The following is a 16,862-nucleotide window of genomic DNA, read 5'->3' as shown; positions in this document are numbered from 1 at the left end:
GATTTTCATTTATTTGCACAAGCCAACAACCTAAATTCCTTGTTTTTTGTTCAGAACATGAAAGAGTAAAAGAATGAAATAATGGTGGATGCTGGTTCCACACTACAAAGATGCTTGGAAGAGCAATGCCCTTGGATGGCACTCCAGGACCTCTCCCAGGACTGCAGGCTTAAAATTCTGGTCTCTCTTCTCTTACCTGGAAACTGCACCATTTTATTAATTATTTGTGATCGCATTTCAGACTCCATCTGTAAACTGACCAGATGCAACAGTTCTCTCAGCAAGAGAAGCATTCATGCACTGTTCAACCTGGCCCACAGATTCCCTCTCAGAGTGGAGTATGCGGGGTTAAGCACTGAGAAGCACTTCTGTTCCTTCTTCTAGTCAAAAGACACCAGGTCTACAACCTATTAATGCATGTTCTACAAAAAGCATTCCACGATAAAATAACTCTTTGGAAAAGTAATGTAAAATCATATTAAAGAAGTTCTTGCTGAGTCTACAGGTCACCACTGCATCTAGGGCAAAGACACAGGATTTTCCACATCAGTTTCTTGTTCTTTAAGCATCAGTGGATGGGCTGGACATCCTCAGAGCTTACTTTGTGAAGAAGTGGTAAGGAACCATGTCCATAGTTTTAGGAGCACCGTTGTCAGGCTGTCAGGGGTCTTTAGTGGGTGGGTCTTGGGCTGGAGCATCCTCTGGGTAAGGAATGCTCCTGTGTAGAGGACTTTGAATTAAGGGAGGCAGTTCAGGTGATGGCAAGCCTTCGGGATGGAGAAATGCCTGCTCTAAGAAGCTGTACTCAGACCTACCACGTTACTTCCCCTTATGGCTGAATTATTCCCGAGGTGATTATTAACTCAAAGTCATTTGCTTTTCTTTTTTACCCCTGAGAAACTCCTCAAAAGTGGAGAAATGTGGAGCTGACCAGCTAATCAACTAGCTTTACAGGAGCAGTGGATCTGCTGAGAGACCATGGTGCCTGCCGTTAGTGTAACAGAATGAGAGTTTGGTTGAAGGCTGGAGCAGGGGAGTGCAGTCTACCCTTGATGGAAAAACCGTTCTTCCTCAACTGGGGAAGGTCATCCTCTTTGACTCAGCAGGAAACTTCAGGAAGGATGCTTATGGAGCTATGAGGGAAGAAGGGGACCACTGCCTAGCGATCCAGATCAGCCAAATCAACACTGGCAATAAATGGGGTGACAGATGTCACGCTCACATTTTAGTGTAACAAACAAAAAGACACATTGAAGCAGGCAGCAGGAAAAGACTTGTGGTATCCTTCCCTTCACTCCAAACAGTCCAGCTTGGGGAGGTGTTCCTTGCTTATGAGAGGGACATATAATTGATTTCAAGCCTTAAACCTGAAACCTAGAACAAAGCTAGCCACAGTGAAATCTGGTGCTGGAGAAAGGCCTGTGACCCCCAGGCACCAGGTAGAGCCCTAGGGCCTGAATCTCTAAAACTACATTAGGCTTGGTAGCTAACTACCTCTACAAAGTCTTCTTAAATCTATAGTAGCAGAGTGGAGAACAAGACCCTCCCAGAGGGGAAGAAAGGTATGAAAGCAAGCTAGCATCAGGATTTGTCTGGACCCCAGTATCATTCCTGCTGCACTTTGATCCAAGACCTGGTAGAAAGTGAAGATCTTGTTTGTCAGCCACAGCTCAAAGCCTGTAGTCCAGTTCTAACATCAGGCAGAGACCTGTGGGCTCCAGGAATAGACTCTACTTTGGGCCTGCATCGGGTCCAGCTTTGGCAACCTATAGCATAGATGCTCCTTTCCTGTGGCTATGAAAATCTCTGTAGCTATGAGCCTTGTATGTGACCCAGCTTAGCGCCAGCCTTTGCTAGCCAAAGGATGGTTTCTATTATTTATCTCACATCTCAGGTAATGCGGCTTTAACAAGCCAGTTAACAGAGTTCCAGTCTTGTCCTTGAACCGGGAATAGACTGTGCCTCGTGTTTTGGCTTACATCAATACCAAATGAAGTGTTGTTCCTTGGTGTACGTGACCATGCAGGTCCTTGCTAACATGAGACTTAGGCACATCTCGGCTTAGCGTCAGTGAGGATTGCTTTGGTCAACACTAACTCAACCTAGGATATTGTAAGACCAAATCTCTGAGTGTAGAACAGGGTAGTTAAGTGATAGGTTTTAGCAGCCCAGGGCCAAGTTCCAGAATAAAATCTAACACTGAGGAAGAGCTAATTTCTAGGCTTGGCTACTAAGAGCTCTGGAAGATCTCCAAGGCAAGGTAAAGATGTGAGGTACTGGACTTCCAAAGCAGGTAGCATAGCTTGGGCTGGCTGCAGAAATCTGTTGCCACAATTCCACTTCACCAGTGTGCAATCACATGAGTGTGGGCCTTGGACCTACCCCAATGTTGTGCTACTCTTGGCAGCACCACTGGCTATGAATGTGACATTGGAGCTGTAGGTCAGTCTATCAACAGTGAATTTTTCTAAAGTCAGTCTGAGCCTGCCCTGGCACCTCACCACAGACTGATAACTGTGGATAACAGAGACCAGTTTATGGGGACAGACACAATTTCTTTATGAACAATAAAATCAAGAGTGTGTTTGGACAAATTTGGGCTGAGACAATATATACTCCCCACAGACCTAGGAGCCACCCAGTGCTGAAACATGTGCAGCCTGTTTCAGATTTCTGGAAGATGGGTGCTGACAAAACTCTGCAGCAGCTCACTATTTGATACTGAAATGGCCTCACATGCCAACAATATCATAATATTTCGAGGAAACTGTGACCTTACCTCACACTCAAAATAAGATGCCAGAAACTTACTGGCTAGGAACCAGTATAGAATAAAAAAACAATACAGGAGAACTCTTAGGGAACTTAAATACTTGTTTTAGGGAAAGAGCTTATGATAGAAGAAAACAGAAATGCTACAAAGATAAAGGAATTTTAAAAAATCACCGGCAAAATCTGAGCTGAAAAAAATATGCCCATCAAATTAAAACCACAATAGAAGGTACCAGGAGATTAGTTGAAAAGAACCATTAGTGAGCTAGAATTCATGCTACCATGAGAGGCACAACCAAAAATAAGGAAGGCAGATAATGTGTCTTTGGCACACTGTTAAAAGAACAAATATTTGGGTAATTGGAATTCAAGAATGGCATGATGTGATATTTTATTTGTACTGAAATGTTATTTTAATTTTATGTTAATAAATAAAGTTGCCCTGGGGTCAGAGCTATTAGAGCCATAGCAAGAGCATGGTGGTTAGAAGAGCTAGGTAGATTTCTGTGTGTTCAGGGATACAGCCAGTATTGGAGACATACGCCTTTAAGACCTGGAGGGCAGTACTTACAGGCAGTGATGAGGCAGTCATGTGGTTGGGTTTACAACCAATGAGAAGGCAGAACAGAAAGATTATTTAAACAGGGACACAGGAAGTACCTCCCTCTCTCGGGGAAGCTAGGAGCACTGCAGGAGGTAAGATTTTATCTCTGAGCTCTGACCTCTCGGCTTTCTCTTTTACATTGGCTCTGTGTTTCTTATTTTAAAAAGACGATTGGTTACATCTACAGCATGACAATACCAAAGGAGTAGAAATTACTGAAAGAAATGATAGAACCCTTTTCTCATGAAAGATAGAAACATTCAGATATATGAAGGTTAAAGGTCACCTGTAGCTCAAATTCTAATTGGTCTTCATAATAAAAATCTGGAATCAAATATAGATGTAAATGCTGAAAGATCAGAGAAGTAAAGGAGCTAGCCAAAGTCAACTCTTACCTCCATGACTTCTCAGACCAAAAATGGGGCCAAGCTCCTGTCTTCTCCTGCCTTGTGTCTCCACCTCCCTAGTGCTGGGATTAAAGGTGTGAGCCTCCACCACCTGGCTCTGTTTCACTTTTAGACTGGATCAATCTCCTGTAGCCCAGGCTGGCCTTAAACTCCTGATCTTCCTGCTTTCTCCTTGCAAGTGCTGGGATTAAAGGTGTGTGCCACCACTGCCTGGCTTCTACAGTTAACTAGTGGCTAGCTATACACTCTGATATCTAGGCAACCTTTATTTGCTAGAACACAAACAAAATATCACCACAGTCACCAATCAGACTTAATCTATTCTATCTTCTCAACATATCTTATGATTAAAGATGAAGAGATTCTCAAAGCTGCAAGAGAAAAGAAAGAAATAATGTATACAAGTGTCCCAAGACACCTGACAGCAGACTGCCTCGTAAAAACATGCTGGCCAGGAGAGAGTGGAATATGATCTCTATAGTACTCATGGGTAGAAACACTAAGGCCAGCAAAGGTACAGATTAGCACTTGAGCCCTGAGAGGAGCATCACCAAACTAAAGCCAAGAAGGGGTATGAGACCTGTTCTACAAAAATGCAAAGGGACCCTTCAAACTGAAAGAGCTACCAAGTCAGATGAACAATAGGTAGGTGTGAAATTTGTGTGCTAATCTACAAGTGAATTCAGAATGCCTACAACTGTAAGCATGGCATAGAGCATGAAGAAGACTCAGAACATTAATGAAAACCAGACCCATAGGCTGAGAAATAACCATTACACAAAAATAGAAAATTGGATTTTCAAAAGTTCAAAACTACTCTTGCTTTATCTAATTTCTTCTCCCACTGTCAAAAATAGCACATTAGGTAGGCCAGAGTGGACTAAACATATTATGTAGCTGAAGATGACCTTGAACTCCTGACCCTTCTTGCCTCTACTTCCAAAGAGCTGAGATTACAGGTGTGTGTCATCATACTTGATAATTAGTGTATTTTTGCCCTTTTGTTTCTGTTCTTTATATTATTATTTCAAAAGATTTTTATAAGTGTTGTGTCAAGTGTGATGAAATAATTATTTTTGGTTTATAAGATGAAGAACGGAAGAAAGGAAGTACAAGAAAACTAGGAAATGATTTACACAATGGCTGAAGTAAGACCTTACCTTGAATGTAAATCAAGTTTCCAATGAATAGTCACAGTTACAGATTGGGATAAAATACAGGGCCAAATTATATATTGCTTTGAGGAAACTTAGCTCACCACTCAAGGCATGTATAGATTGAGAACAAAGAGATGGAGTAAAATATTCTATGCTCAGGGGATCCAAAAGGAAGCAGGAATAGCCATACATACAGCAGATAAAATGACTTGACTTACTTATAGTGAAAAGAGGTAAAAAGGGTTGTTTTATGACACATGGGTCAATTCTGCAAGAGAACAAACTTTTAAATAAATACAGCAGATCTTAGTGGCCCTAAGTGGATGGCTAGCCTCTTAACATAGCAGCTGAGGTTGTTAATATCCCATTTGCAGCAAAGGTAAGATCATCTAGCCCGAAAATCCCAAGCAAACAAAAGGATTAAATTGCGCCCTAGACTCAAAGCTTCAGCAGTCATCCACAGGATGTTCCATTTGCTAAAGGCACATTTTTCTTAGCTATACACAGAACATTCTTCAGGACAGATAACATGATAGATCATACAACAAAGCCCAATACATTTCATTAGATGTAAATGATACTGTTTAGGATTTAATAAAAAAAAATCAATAACAAGGAAACCTTTAAAAGTCCACATAAAATGTACATTTGAACAATCACTGGATGTAGGAATAAAATTAGTCACTGAAATATATTGAAGACCCATATGATGTCCTGTGAGAGCAGCCAGTTCTGCTCTCCAGGTTCTTGCTTATCATCTTCCGTCTGGGCCTCTGTCAGTCCTTATCCGCGTACTCACTCAGCTACCATTCATACCATGCCTGCCCTCCCTCACCACCACAGTGCTCCCTGAAGTCCAGAGCTGGGCTCAGTGAGTAGCATGGAGCTCTCAGTTCAAGCTTGGGCCTGCAGAGACTTGACTTCTTATGGAAGAAGCCTGACTTGGACAGTAGACCCCATCTTACTGCCTTCTCTCTGAAGCTGCTGTGTTAAGAGTCTAGCCATCCACTTAGGGACACTAAGATCTGCTGTATATATTTAGAAGTTTGTTCTCTTGAAGAATTGACCCATTTGTCACAAAACAACCTTTCTTATCTCTTTTCACTATGATAAGTTGTTTTATCTGCTGTTAGAAGGAGGAGAAACAAAGGGATGCTGCCCAGCAGTGGTTGTAAAGAGAACCTCAAGGTATCCCCACCTACAGTTCTTTTATTTCCCCACTGGCCTGAGCTCAGTCATGTCCACAGGCCAGGGGCTCAAGGAGTCAGTTCTACTTGGGGAGGAAGGAGCTGCAAAAGTCAACACATCTGAGTGACTGTCATCCTCTTACCCTCACCCTCCAGAGCCTTTCCTTCAGTCCTTTCCTGCCTCAGCCTTGCTTCCTTGGCTCAGGCTTCCATTCCTTTCAGTACAATTTCATTGTGGTGGTTTGAAAGAAAATGGCCCTCTAGGCTCATAGGGAATGGCACCATTAGGATGTGTGGCTTTATTGGAGGAAGTATGTCACTGGAGGTGGGCTTTAAGGTCTTAGATGCTCAAGCCATGCCCAGTGCCTCACTCTCTTTCTGCTGCCTGCCAATCCAGATGTAGAATTCTCAGCTACCATTCTAGCACCATGTCTGCCTGCATGCTTCCTGCCATGATGATAATGGACTAAACCTCTGAGACATATGCCAACCCCAATTAAGTGTTCTCATTTATAAGAAAAAGAAAGAAAATATATTAAAACAAATGAAAAATGTAGATAACATACTGAAACTTATCTGACACAATGGCCATAATACTAAAGGGGAAATTTATAGCAATTAATCCAAATATAAGATAAAATTGGAAATATCTCAACCTATCCCTGAATATCAAGTATCTAGATTACAATATCAACGAAACCCACCATTAGTAAAAATATAATGAAACAATGCAAAACACACTAAAAGAGCTGCTTCTTTAGAAAAATAAAATAACCCTCAGCTAAATTAAGGAAAGAGGATAATAAAATCAGATTAAAGGGAGGCAATACAACTGATAAATACAAAAGATCATGACCATTACATAACTATATGACAAAAATGTTAATCTAGAAGAAGGCATTTCCTAGATGCTTACATGTTCTCAAAACTGAATCATGAAGAAATAGAAAAGACCAATAACAAGAGAGGAGATTGACTCAGTAATAAAAAGCCCAATTCTACCCACTTAGTGTCACTGACATGAGTATTTCTGGGTTTTGCTCAATGAAGGCAGCATTCAAAGAACTAGTATTGATTCATGGAAGTTATTCCAAAACTAGGAGAGGAAGAAATTCTCCCAAACTCATTTCATAAAGCCAATATTACTTTCATTCAATATCCAGGTAACCAGGCCTCTCTCCTCCCTCACCACAGAGTAAAGGGAAAGACGGGAGAGCAAAAATGCTCAGATCAATAGCCTCAATAAACACAAATGTAAAATTGTGCACAAAACTAGGAAACCAAATCCAAAGCACAGTAAAAAGATTATATGCTAGGACAATTGGGCTTCATCCTGGGGAGGCAATGATGGTTCAATATATGCAAATCAGCAACCATGATGAGCCACCAAATGAGCATGAAGGACAGACCCATCAGTCATGTGAATCGATGCCGACAAGGCATCTGATAAAAGTCAAAGCTGTTTCATGATTAAAATGCTGGACAAATTGTGTAAACATAATATAACATATAACTATCAATTATAATAACCCAACTGACAAGCTTCCTAGGATGTGGAATAAGAGTCTTATACTCTCTCCACTTCCATTTGTTCAAGTTCTGTACATTGTAGCCAGGGCACTTGGGTAAAAAGTAGATCTAAAGGGCCCCAAAGTGAAAAGTTGCCCATGTATACTTTGATTTTACTTATAGGAAATGCCAAGGACCGCTCTCTAGTAGAATTGCTAATGAAATTCAGCGAAGTTGAAATAACGTATGTGTACCATTGCTATATGGCCATAGTGACTTGTTTTAAATAGAAATAAGTCAATCAATCCCATATCTAGGGAGAAACTTAACTACAAAATATTGATCAAAGAAACTAAAGAGAATACAAAAAAGTAGAAAATGTCTATATTACTCCAGCTTAATCCACATAAAAATTATAATGATATTACTCACACAGTTGGGAAAAATAATTTTATATATAGCTATAAAAATCTCCAATAGCTAAAACGATCCTGAGCAAAAAGAACAAAGGAATAGGTGGTAAGCATACTTCAAAACTGGAATGACTTAAGCACCAAGTTTTGGGCTTAAAACAGTCAAGTGAATTACTAGGTAGCCTAGAAAGCATTATAAACATGTGCTAGACAAAGGATAGTTCTTTTCACTAAGAGATGCACATGGATTGTATATCTATGTGCAGAAGAGTAATGCTAGACTCCTCTTTTTCATCAGTTACAAAAATCAACTAAAAGTAGATTAAAGACTCATAGAAGATATGAAACTATGGGAGGAAAACAGGGGAAACACCTCATGACATTGACAAGGGCAAGGATTTTTGGCACAGGCCACAAAAAGCCCAGGAAACAAAAGCAAATTGCATCAAATTCAAATGCTCTTTCACAGCAAAAGAGATAGTTGATGGAGTGAGGAGACTTTATATCAAATGGGAGAGAATCTCAGTAAGGTACACCACTGAAAAAGGGTTGAAAGCCAGAATAAAAGAGATTAAAGAAATGTATTAGCAAGGGAAAATGTGACCTACTTTATAAATAAGCAACAAATCTAAGCAGACATTTCTCAAAAATGGCCAACAGGAATATTGAAGTACAAATTAAAAATTGCACAAAGATATCACTTCCTTGCAGTAAAAATTATGGTTATCAAAAACAATGAAATCATAAAAGTTGACAAGGATTTGGAGAAGCCTTGCAAATTGTTAGTGTGAATTTAAAATAGTATAGTCACTATAGAAAATAGTATGGAATTTTCATTAAAAAAAGAGAGAACTACCATATGATCAGGCAATCCAACTACTGAGAATATACCTGAAGGAAACAAAATCAGTATGTTGCAAAACTTCTTTGCAACACAATATCCACAAAATAGAAATAAAAGTTTAGGAATTTATAAGTGGATAAAGAAAATGTGGCATATATATGTAGTGGAATACTAGTTATACTAGTTGTCATTACAGGAATGAATCCTGTCATTTGTGACATTTGTGAAACTAGAGATTGTCTTAAAAGAAATAGGCTGGATACAGAAAGGCAAGAGATTAGTCATGTCTCAGAAACTGAATGGAAGACAGTGGTGACCAGAGACCAGGCACACTGCGAGGAGCTCTGTGATGGCTTTTGAGTTACAGTGGGGTCAGGGTGACAAGTTGTGGTGTAGGATTGCATGGGAGGATGTTTGTAGATGAGAATGATAGAATTACATTTCAAAGAGCTGAAAGGGATTTGAGATTCTACCATGAAGAAATAAGTACTATTGGATGAATATTCTTAACCTGACTTAGACATTATATGATGTAATCATCTATAGACCATAGCATAGTAGACCATCAACTAGTGTAACTTTATAATTTTATGTATCACCAAAAATTAGTAAACATGTATCACTTTACATAGTTGATAACCTATGGATTCTAGTTTTCATAGCTGTGAGATTGGCTGTTGCTGAGGGACAAGTATTCTCCTCTGCAGCTTGTCTTCATTCCCAGGCCCAAGGCGACCAGATTCACTGGCTTCTATCTTATCTAGTATATACTCAGCAAGCTGTCAAGCTCACTGACCCTGCCTTCCATAGTCTACAGAAGTAAGGAATGTCCCTTGTGCTGTGGGTGGCTGCTGGCTCTCCTGTCCTGGCTTCTCTTGCATCAAGTGTTTGGTGTTACTAAAGGATATTTCATCAAAATTCAGTGCACCTCTCCAATCAAACTCGAAAAGAATCTCTATTATAATATTTACAACACAAACCTCAATGACTCAGTAGAATCATGTCTGTGGAAACAGGTATTTTTCTAATGCAAATAATGTTATTTAAGAGTATTCTTAGCATGGGTGTGTAGGAGAGGGGATGTTAATAAGTTCATGGTTCCAGGATCTTTATTGAATCTGATTAAAAAGCATCTAAAGTTAAGTGAGTTCATTTTTAAGGTGCTCTGAAAGAGTCATTGTGTGTTTGGTCAAAGCATCAGAGGTGAAGTAGTTGAGGGTATGAGAGGAATCTTAGCCCAAGCTCACTGGAGCGCTCTGGAATGCTGGGGTAGCAGGGATAATAGCAGGCCAGGTTAATTTCAGTTTGACCTTGAATGACTCACTATGACCTCAATATAGTGAAGAATGTTTAAGCCATGAACCACATGTGTTGTCTTAAAACACAATTTGTTCATATGTGCATACACGCACACATATACATAAGAGTGTGTGTGTGTGTTTTAAAGGCTTCCATTTTTATTATTTCCTAGGTTGAATTTGACTTTTGAAATTTACTTTGTTCTAAACAAATACATTTATTCCTAGATCAAATAGTTCCCATAATCCTAGATGACATGTGCACAAAATACCACAGATTCGTAGTGGAGCACAGGCAGCTCAGACTCACCATCAGGACCTGTAGTGTTTTCTGTGTCATTGGAACCTTGGCTTTTCGCAAACCCAGAAGGTGCATCCTCGCTTTGAGCTGAAGAAAGGAAATCAGAGAGCCCTGGTTACTATGGAATCAGCACAGCCCTGCTGCCAATCTGCTCTCGCCCTCCATTGCCCTCTTAAATTAAAACATACTCTGGGAATTGAACTTCTTTTGTAGAGTGGGTTACAGGAGGAAGTTGAGGGTCAAGATGCTTGAATACTTCAGCATCGTCTCCTAAGTTCTCTTTAATTTGTGAGATAATCACATACATAGTTTCTCAAATTAGAAATCTAGTAGGATAAAAAGAACGACAAATATGCTTTAATCAACACAGTGTGCATTTAAATTTAGGGAAGGAGGTGGAGAGAGAGAGAGAGAGAGAGAGAGAGAGAGAGAGAGAGAGAGAGAGAGAGAGAGAGAGAGAGAGAGAGAGAGAGAGAGAGACTTTAAAATGAAGTCATGAAGGAAAAAAACCTGATCTTGCCTTAGGCATGCCTGAGAGCTGAAAGGTCCCTTCTCTTCACAGGAAGGGTTTTCTTGTTAAACTACAGAAGAACAACACTGCTGCTTCCCCAGGAGACCTTCTAAGACACACAGTGCTGGACTGCTGAGTGTCTAGCCTGCTGCTAGTTTGTGTTGTAATCCATTTTCTATATGACCCTCAGAAAGAAGATCATCCATTTGCTGTGGTTTAAGTTATAAAACAACACACACACACACACACACACAAACACACACCAAAAAATAAAATAAACCAAGTATAACATTCCTATTGGAAGCCATACTTATACTTTCTTGTAAAGTGCTTTTGGATTAATAAAATACTAGCATAAAAAAATAAAATAAAAATAAAACCCAAGGTTTCTTGGCTGTCCCGGAACTCACTCCGTAGACAAGGCTAGCCTCCAATGCAGATGTTCTCCTGCCTCTGCCTCCCTACTACTTAGATTAAAGGTGTGGGCCATTATACCCAACTTACACATCATTAACTGATACCGGGAGAGGATTGTTTGCATTTCTAGATATCCAGAAAGACAATAACCTCTCAAATCCTAAATACCTAACATGTTTTCTCAATATGAAGAATAAAGGCATTTACAATACAGATACTTGAAGATTTTATTTCTGTATTTTTTAAAGAGAAAGTGAAATCATTTGACAGGAGGATATCCTGACAGGAGGAGATGTTAAATGCAGTGTGCCAAATGGGGATAAAGCAAGAGGGAGCTTCTCCAGTTTATAATCTTTCAGAGGGAAAGACTTTCGAAGATAGAGTCTGTACTCCTGGCAATCATTTACTGAAACTGACAGTCAAGAAATGAGACTTAGTGTATATGGTTTTATGTTGAGGTTTCTGATCCACTTGGACTTGGGTTATATGCAGACTGATAGATACAGATCTATTTGCATGCTTCTACATGATAACATCCAGTGAGACCAGCACCATTTGCTGAAGATGCTTTCTGTTTTTCCATTGTATATTTCTGGCTGCTTTATCAAAAATCAGGTGTTCATAGATATGTGGATTTACATCTGGGTCTTCAATTCTGTTCCATTGATCAACCTGTCTGTTTTTATGCTGATACTATGAGGTTTTAATTACTGTATCTCTATAGCACAGCTTGAAATCAGGGATACCTCCAGAAGTTCTTTTGTTGTACTGGGTTGTTTTTGCTATCCTGTGTTTTTTGTTTTTCCATATGAAGTTGAGTATTGTTCTTTCAAGTTCTGTAAATAATTGTGTTGGAATTTTGATGGGGATTGCATTGAATCTGTAGATTGCTTTTGGTAAGATGGTCATTTTTACTGTGTTAATCCTATTGATCCATGAGCATGGGAGATCTTTCCATCTTCTGATATCTTCTCCCTCTTCTTTCTTCAAAGACTTGAAGATCTTGCCATACAGGTCTTTCACTTGCTTGGTTAGAGTTATATCAATATATTTTACATTATTTGTGGATATTGTGAAAGGTATTGTTCACCTGATTTCTTTTATATATAGGCGGGATACTGATTGATTTTTTTTTTTAGTTTATTTTGTAAACAGCTACTTAGCTGAAAGTGTTTATCAGCTGTAGGAGTTCCTTGATAGAGTTTGGAGGTTGCCTTATGTATACTATCATATCATCTGCAAATAGGAATATTTTGACTTCTTCCTTTCCAAATTTTATTCCCTTGATCTCCTTTAGTTGTCTTATTGCTCTAGCTAGAACTCTAAGTACTATATTGAATAGATATGGAAGATATGGAGAGAGTGGACAGCTTTGTCTTGTCCTTGATTTAGTAGAATTGCTTTAAGTTTCTTTCCATTTAATTTGATTTTGGTTATTAGCTTGGTGTATATTATCTTTATAATGTTTAGGTTTGTCCCTTGCATCTCTGATCTCTCCAAGACTTTTATCATGAAGGGGTGTTGGATTTTGTCACAGGCATTTTCATCATCTAATGAGATGATCACGTCATTTTTTTTCTTTCAGTTTGTTTATATGGTGGATTACATCGACAGTTTTTCATCATCCATCCCTGTATCTCTGGGATGAAGCCTAGATGAGAATGGTGGATGATCTTTTTGATGTGTTTTTGGATTCTGCTTGTGAGTATTTTATTAAGTATTTTTACATCAACGTTCATGAGGGAAATTGGTCTGTAATTCTTTCTTTGTTGAGTGTTTGTGTGGTTTGGGCATCAAGGCAACTATAGCCTCATAGAATGAATTTGGCAATGTTCTTTCTGTTTATAATTTGTGGAATAATTTGAGGAGTATTGGTATTAACTCTTCTTTGAAAGTCTGATAGAACCCTGTTCTTAAAAAATATGGCCATGGGCTTTTTTTGGTTGGGAGATTTTTAATGACTGCTTCTATTTTCTTAGGGTTATAGGTCTATTTAAATTGTTTATCTGATCTTGATTTAACTTTGATTATGTGGTTTCTGTCAAGAAAGTTTTCCATTTTGGATTTCCAAAATTTCCAAAATCCAAATCTTTTGGATTTCCAAATTTGTGTACATGTTTTTGAAGTATGACCTATTGATTCTATGTCTTTCTGCACCTGATAGAAGAGAAAATGGGGAATAGCCTTGATCACATTGGCACAGGAGACATCTTCCTGAACAGACCACCACTCACACAGGGACTAAGATCAACAATAAATGGGACCTCATGAAACTGAAAATCTTCTGTAAGGCAAAGGACACTGTCAAAGGACAAAACAGTAGCCTACAGAATGGGAAAAGATCCTCACCAACTCCATGTCTGACAGAGGGCTGATTTCCAAAATATATAAAGAACTAAAGAAACTAGACATCAACAAACCAAATGATACAATAAAAATGGGGTTCAGATCTAAACAGAGAATTCTCAACAGAGGAATCTTAAATGGCCAAGAAGCACTTAAAGAAATGTTAAACATCTGTAGCCATCAGAGGAATGCAAACCAAAACAACTCTGAGATTCCACCTTATACCTGTCAGAATAGCTAAGATCAAAAACACAGTGACAGCTCATGCTGGAGAGGATATGGAGCAAGAGAAACACTCCTCCACTGTTAGTGGAGTACAAACTTGTACAGCCACTTTGGAAATCAATGTGGCAGTTTCTCAGAAAATTGGGAATTGATTTACCTCAAGACCTAGCTATACTACTCCTGGGCATATACTCAAAGGATGTTCAATTATACCACAAGGACACTTGCTCAACTATGTTCATAGCAGTTTTATTCATAATAACCAGAAAGTGGAAACAATCTAGATGTCCTCAACCAAAGAATGGATAAAGAAAATGTGGTACATTTACACAATGGAGTAATATTCAGCTGTTAAAAACAATGCCATGAAATTTGCCAGCAAATGGATGGAACTAGAAAAGATCACCCTGAGTGAGTTAACTTAGACCCAGAAAGGCAATCATGGTATGTACTCACTTATGTGTGAATATTAGCTGTTAAGTAATGATAATCAAGCTACAATCCACAGACCAGAGAGGCTAGGTAACAAGGAGGCCTCAAGGGGGGACATATGAATCTCACTGAGAATGGGAAATAGAATAGACATCACAAGTCAATGGGGGTGGGGGAGTCTTGGTGGAGGGTGGACATGGGAACAGGAGTGGTCAAGTTGGGGGAAGATGGAAGGAGAGAGTACTGAGGAAGACAACTGGAATCAGGGGCATCCTTGGGATGAGATAGAACCTAGTACAATGGAAACTTTCAGGAATCTATGAGGATGAGCCTAGCTAAGATATGGAGGCTGAACTGGCCATCTCCTGTAACCAGGCAAGGCTTCCAGTAGAGGGATTGGGACCCCAAACTTAGCCACACAACCTTTGACCTATAATTTGCCCTGACTACAAGATATGCTGGGGTAAAGGTAGCACAGAAATGCTGTGGATATCGCTCTATATAAATAAAACCCTGATGGCCAGTGACCAGACAGGAAGTATAGGCGGGACAAGGAGAGAGGAGAATTGGGGAAACAGGAAGAAGGAGGGAGGGACACTGCAGCCACCACCAGGATAAGCAGCATGTAAAGATGCTGGTAAGCCACCAGCCACGTGGCAAGGTATAGATTTATAAAAAGGGGTTATTTTAAGATAAAAAAACAGTTAGCAAGAAGCCTGCCATGGCCATACAGTTTATAAGTAATATAAGCATCTGAGTGATTATTTTATATGTGGATTGTGGAACTGCGGGGCTTGGTGGAACCTGGAGAGAAGCCCTCCAGCAACTTAGAAATTATGGGAGTGGCCAGCCAGTGACTGGTCCAGCTTGAGACCCATACCATGAGAGAGGGAGCCTACCCCTGACATTGCCTGGAGGGCTAGGACCCAGAGGCTGGACAGCCCAGAGACCTAGGATAGAACCAAACATGAATGGTAATAAATAAACCAATAAATGTCAATGAAATGATTCCTAATGATATTCTGCTACACTTATAGAGTCCCAATTGTCATCAGGGAGGCTTCACCCAGCAACTGATGGGAATAGATGCAGAGACCCACAGCCAAACATTAGGCAGACCTTGAATAATCCTACAGAAGTGAGGTAAGAAGGAGTGTGGGAGCCAGAGCATCTAAGAGGCCCAGAAAACTCTCAGAATCAACTACCCTGAGCTCATAGGGGCTCACAGAGACTGAATTGCCAACCAGAGAACTTGCATGGGACTGACCTAGGTTCTTTCCATATATGTGGCAGTTGTGCAGCTTGGTCTTCTTGTGGGACTCCTAACAGTGGGAGCAGGGGCTGTCTCTGACTCTGTTACCTGTTTTGGGACCATTTCCACCTACTGGGTTGCCTTGCCCAGCCTTAATAGACGAGGAGGTGCCTAATCTCACTGCCATGGCTGTCTGATGCCCGTGGGAGGTCTGCCTCTTTCTGAAGAGAAAAGAGGAGGAGTAGATGGGGTGAAGGGACTGAGAAGAGGAGAGGGAGGGAAAGGAAACTATGATCAAGCTGGAAAAAATACTAATAAAAAAGAAATATGACTTAGACATGATTTAGCATGTAGCCTGGGTACAGGGATGGTACGGAGGTCAGAACTTGAAGACATAAATACAAGTGGAGTAGGGAAAGAGGAAGAAAGCCATTTTAAGATTTGAAGTATGAGTTAAGACTCATTTAATTAAAAATGCCAAACAGGCTTCTGCATTGGGTGTAGGAAGAAGGGTGTGAAATAGACAGGAGGAATTAGGGAGATGTCTTTCTTCAGTAAAACTGATGATACACAGGAAAAGGGTAACACAAGATGAAAACTCTTCAAGAATAACCATCTATGACATTGCTTGAATTTTTCTAGTAATGTCTGAGGATGAAATCAGGACATAGAAAATAGACCTTGAACTTCCAGCAGGACCTGTCACCACAGTATCACACTTTAACTGAAACTTCCAGAAAGTTTAGCACTTTGTAAATGCTCATTAACACACTACTTACACTTGCATACAAAGAATAGGGGCATGAGCAGTTTGCCACTTAGGACTAAAAGCATAGCAGAAATACAGAAAAACATTTGACTTCATAAACACAACAAGCTTTGGGGTGGAACTTACAAGTATTTTGAAAGAAAAAAGAAATACTTACATTTTTTATCACAGGCAATTAATAATATTAGAAGATATAAAGAACTTCTAAAAATAGAAATGTAGGACAATATTCCAATAGAAAAAATTGCAAGACATTTGAGAGTTTACAAAGTAAGAAATAATGTCCTACATTCAAGTGAAAGATGATTCAGTTTTATAATTATGAAAGAATTGCAAATTAAGATGATAATGAGACAGGGTTTCTGCCTGAGATTGGCTCTGTCGATGCAGCCTAACCCAAGTCTCTAGAAGTACTGGA

General features: G+C 39.6%; 1 protein-coding gene across 3 annotated transcripts in view; it reads right to left on the bottom strand.

Annotated features, from left to right (window-relative positions):
• Macrod2 (mono-ADP ribosylhydrolase 2) overlaps positions 1-16,862 on the bottom strand; it is a 1,982,629-nt gene that overhangs the window by 11,918 nt on the left and 1,953,849 nt on the right. For all 3 annotated transcript variants that reach the window (XM_006983683.4, XM_042276356.2, XM_042276357.2), the window contains one exon: positions 10,502-10,579. In XM_006983683.4, the coding sequence (XP_006983745.1) occupies positions 10,502-10,579 (78 nt within the window). The remainder of the gene's footprint in view (positions 1-10,501; positions 10,580-16,862) is intronic.

Source organism: Peromyscus maniculatus, chromosome 4 (assembly GCF_049852395.1).
Source record: "Peromyscus maniculatus bairdii isolate BWxNUB_F1_BW_parent chromosome 4, HU_Pman_BW_mat_3.1, whole genome shotgun sequence".
Taxonomy (NCBI): Eukaryota; Metazoa; Chordata; class Mammalia; order Rodentia; family Cricetidae; genus Peromyscus; species Peromyscus maniculatus.
The sequence above is the reverse complement of the archived record's forward strand: the minus strand, read 5'-3'. Positions and strand labels throughout refer to the sequence as shown.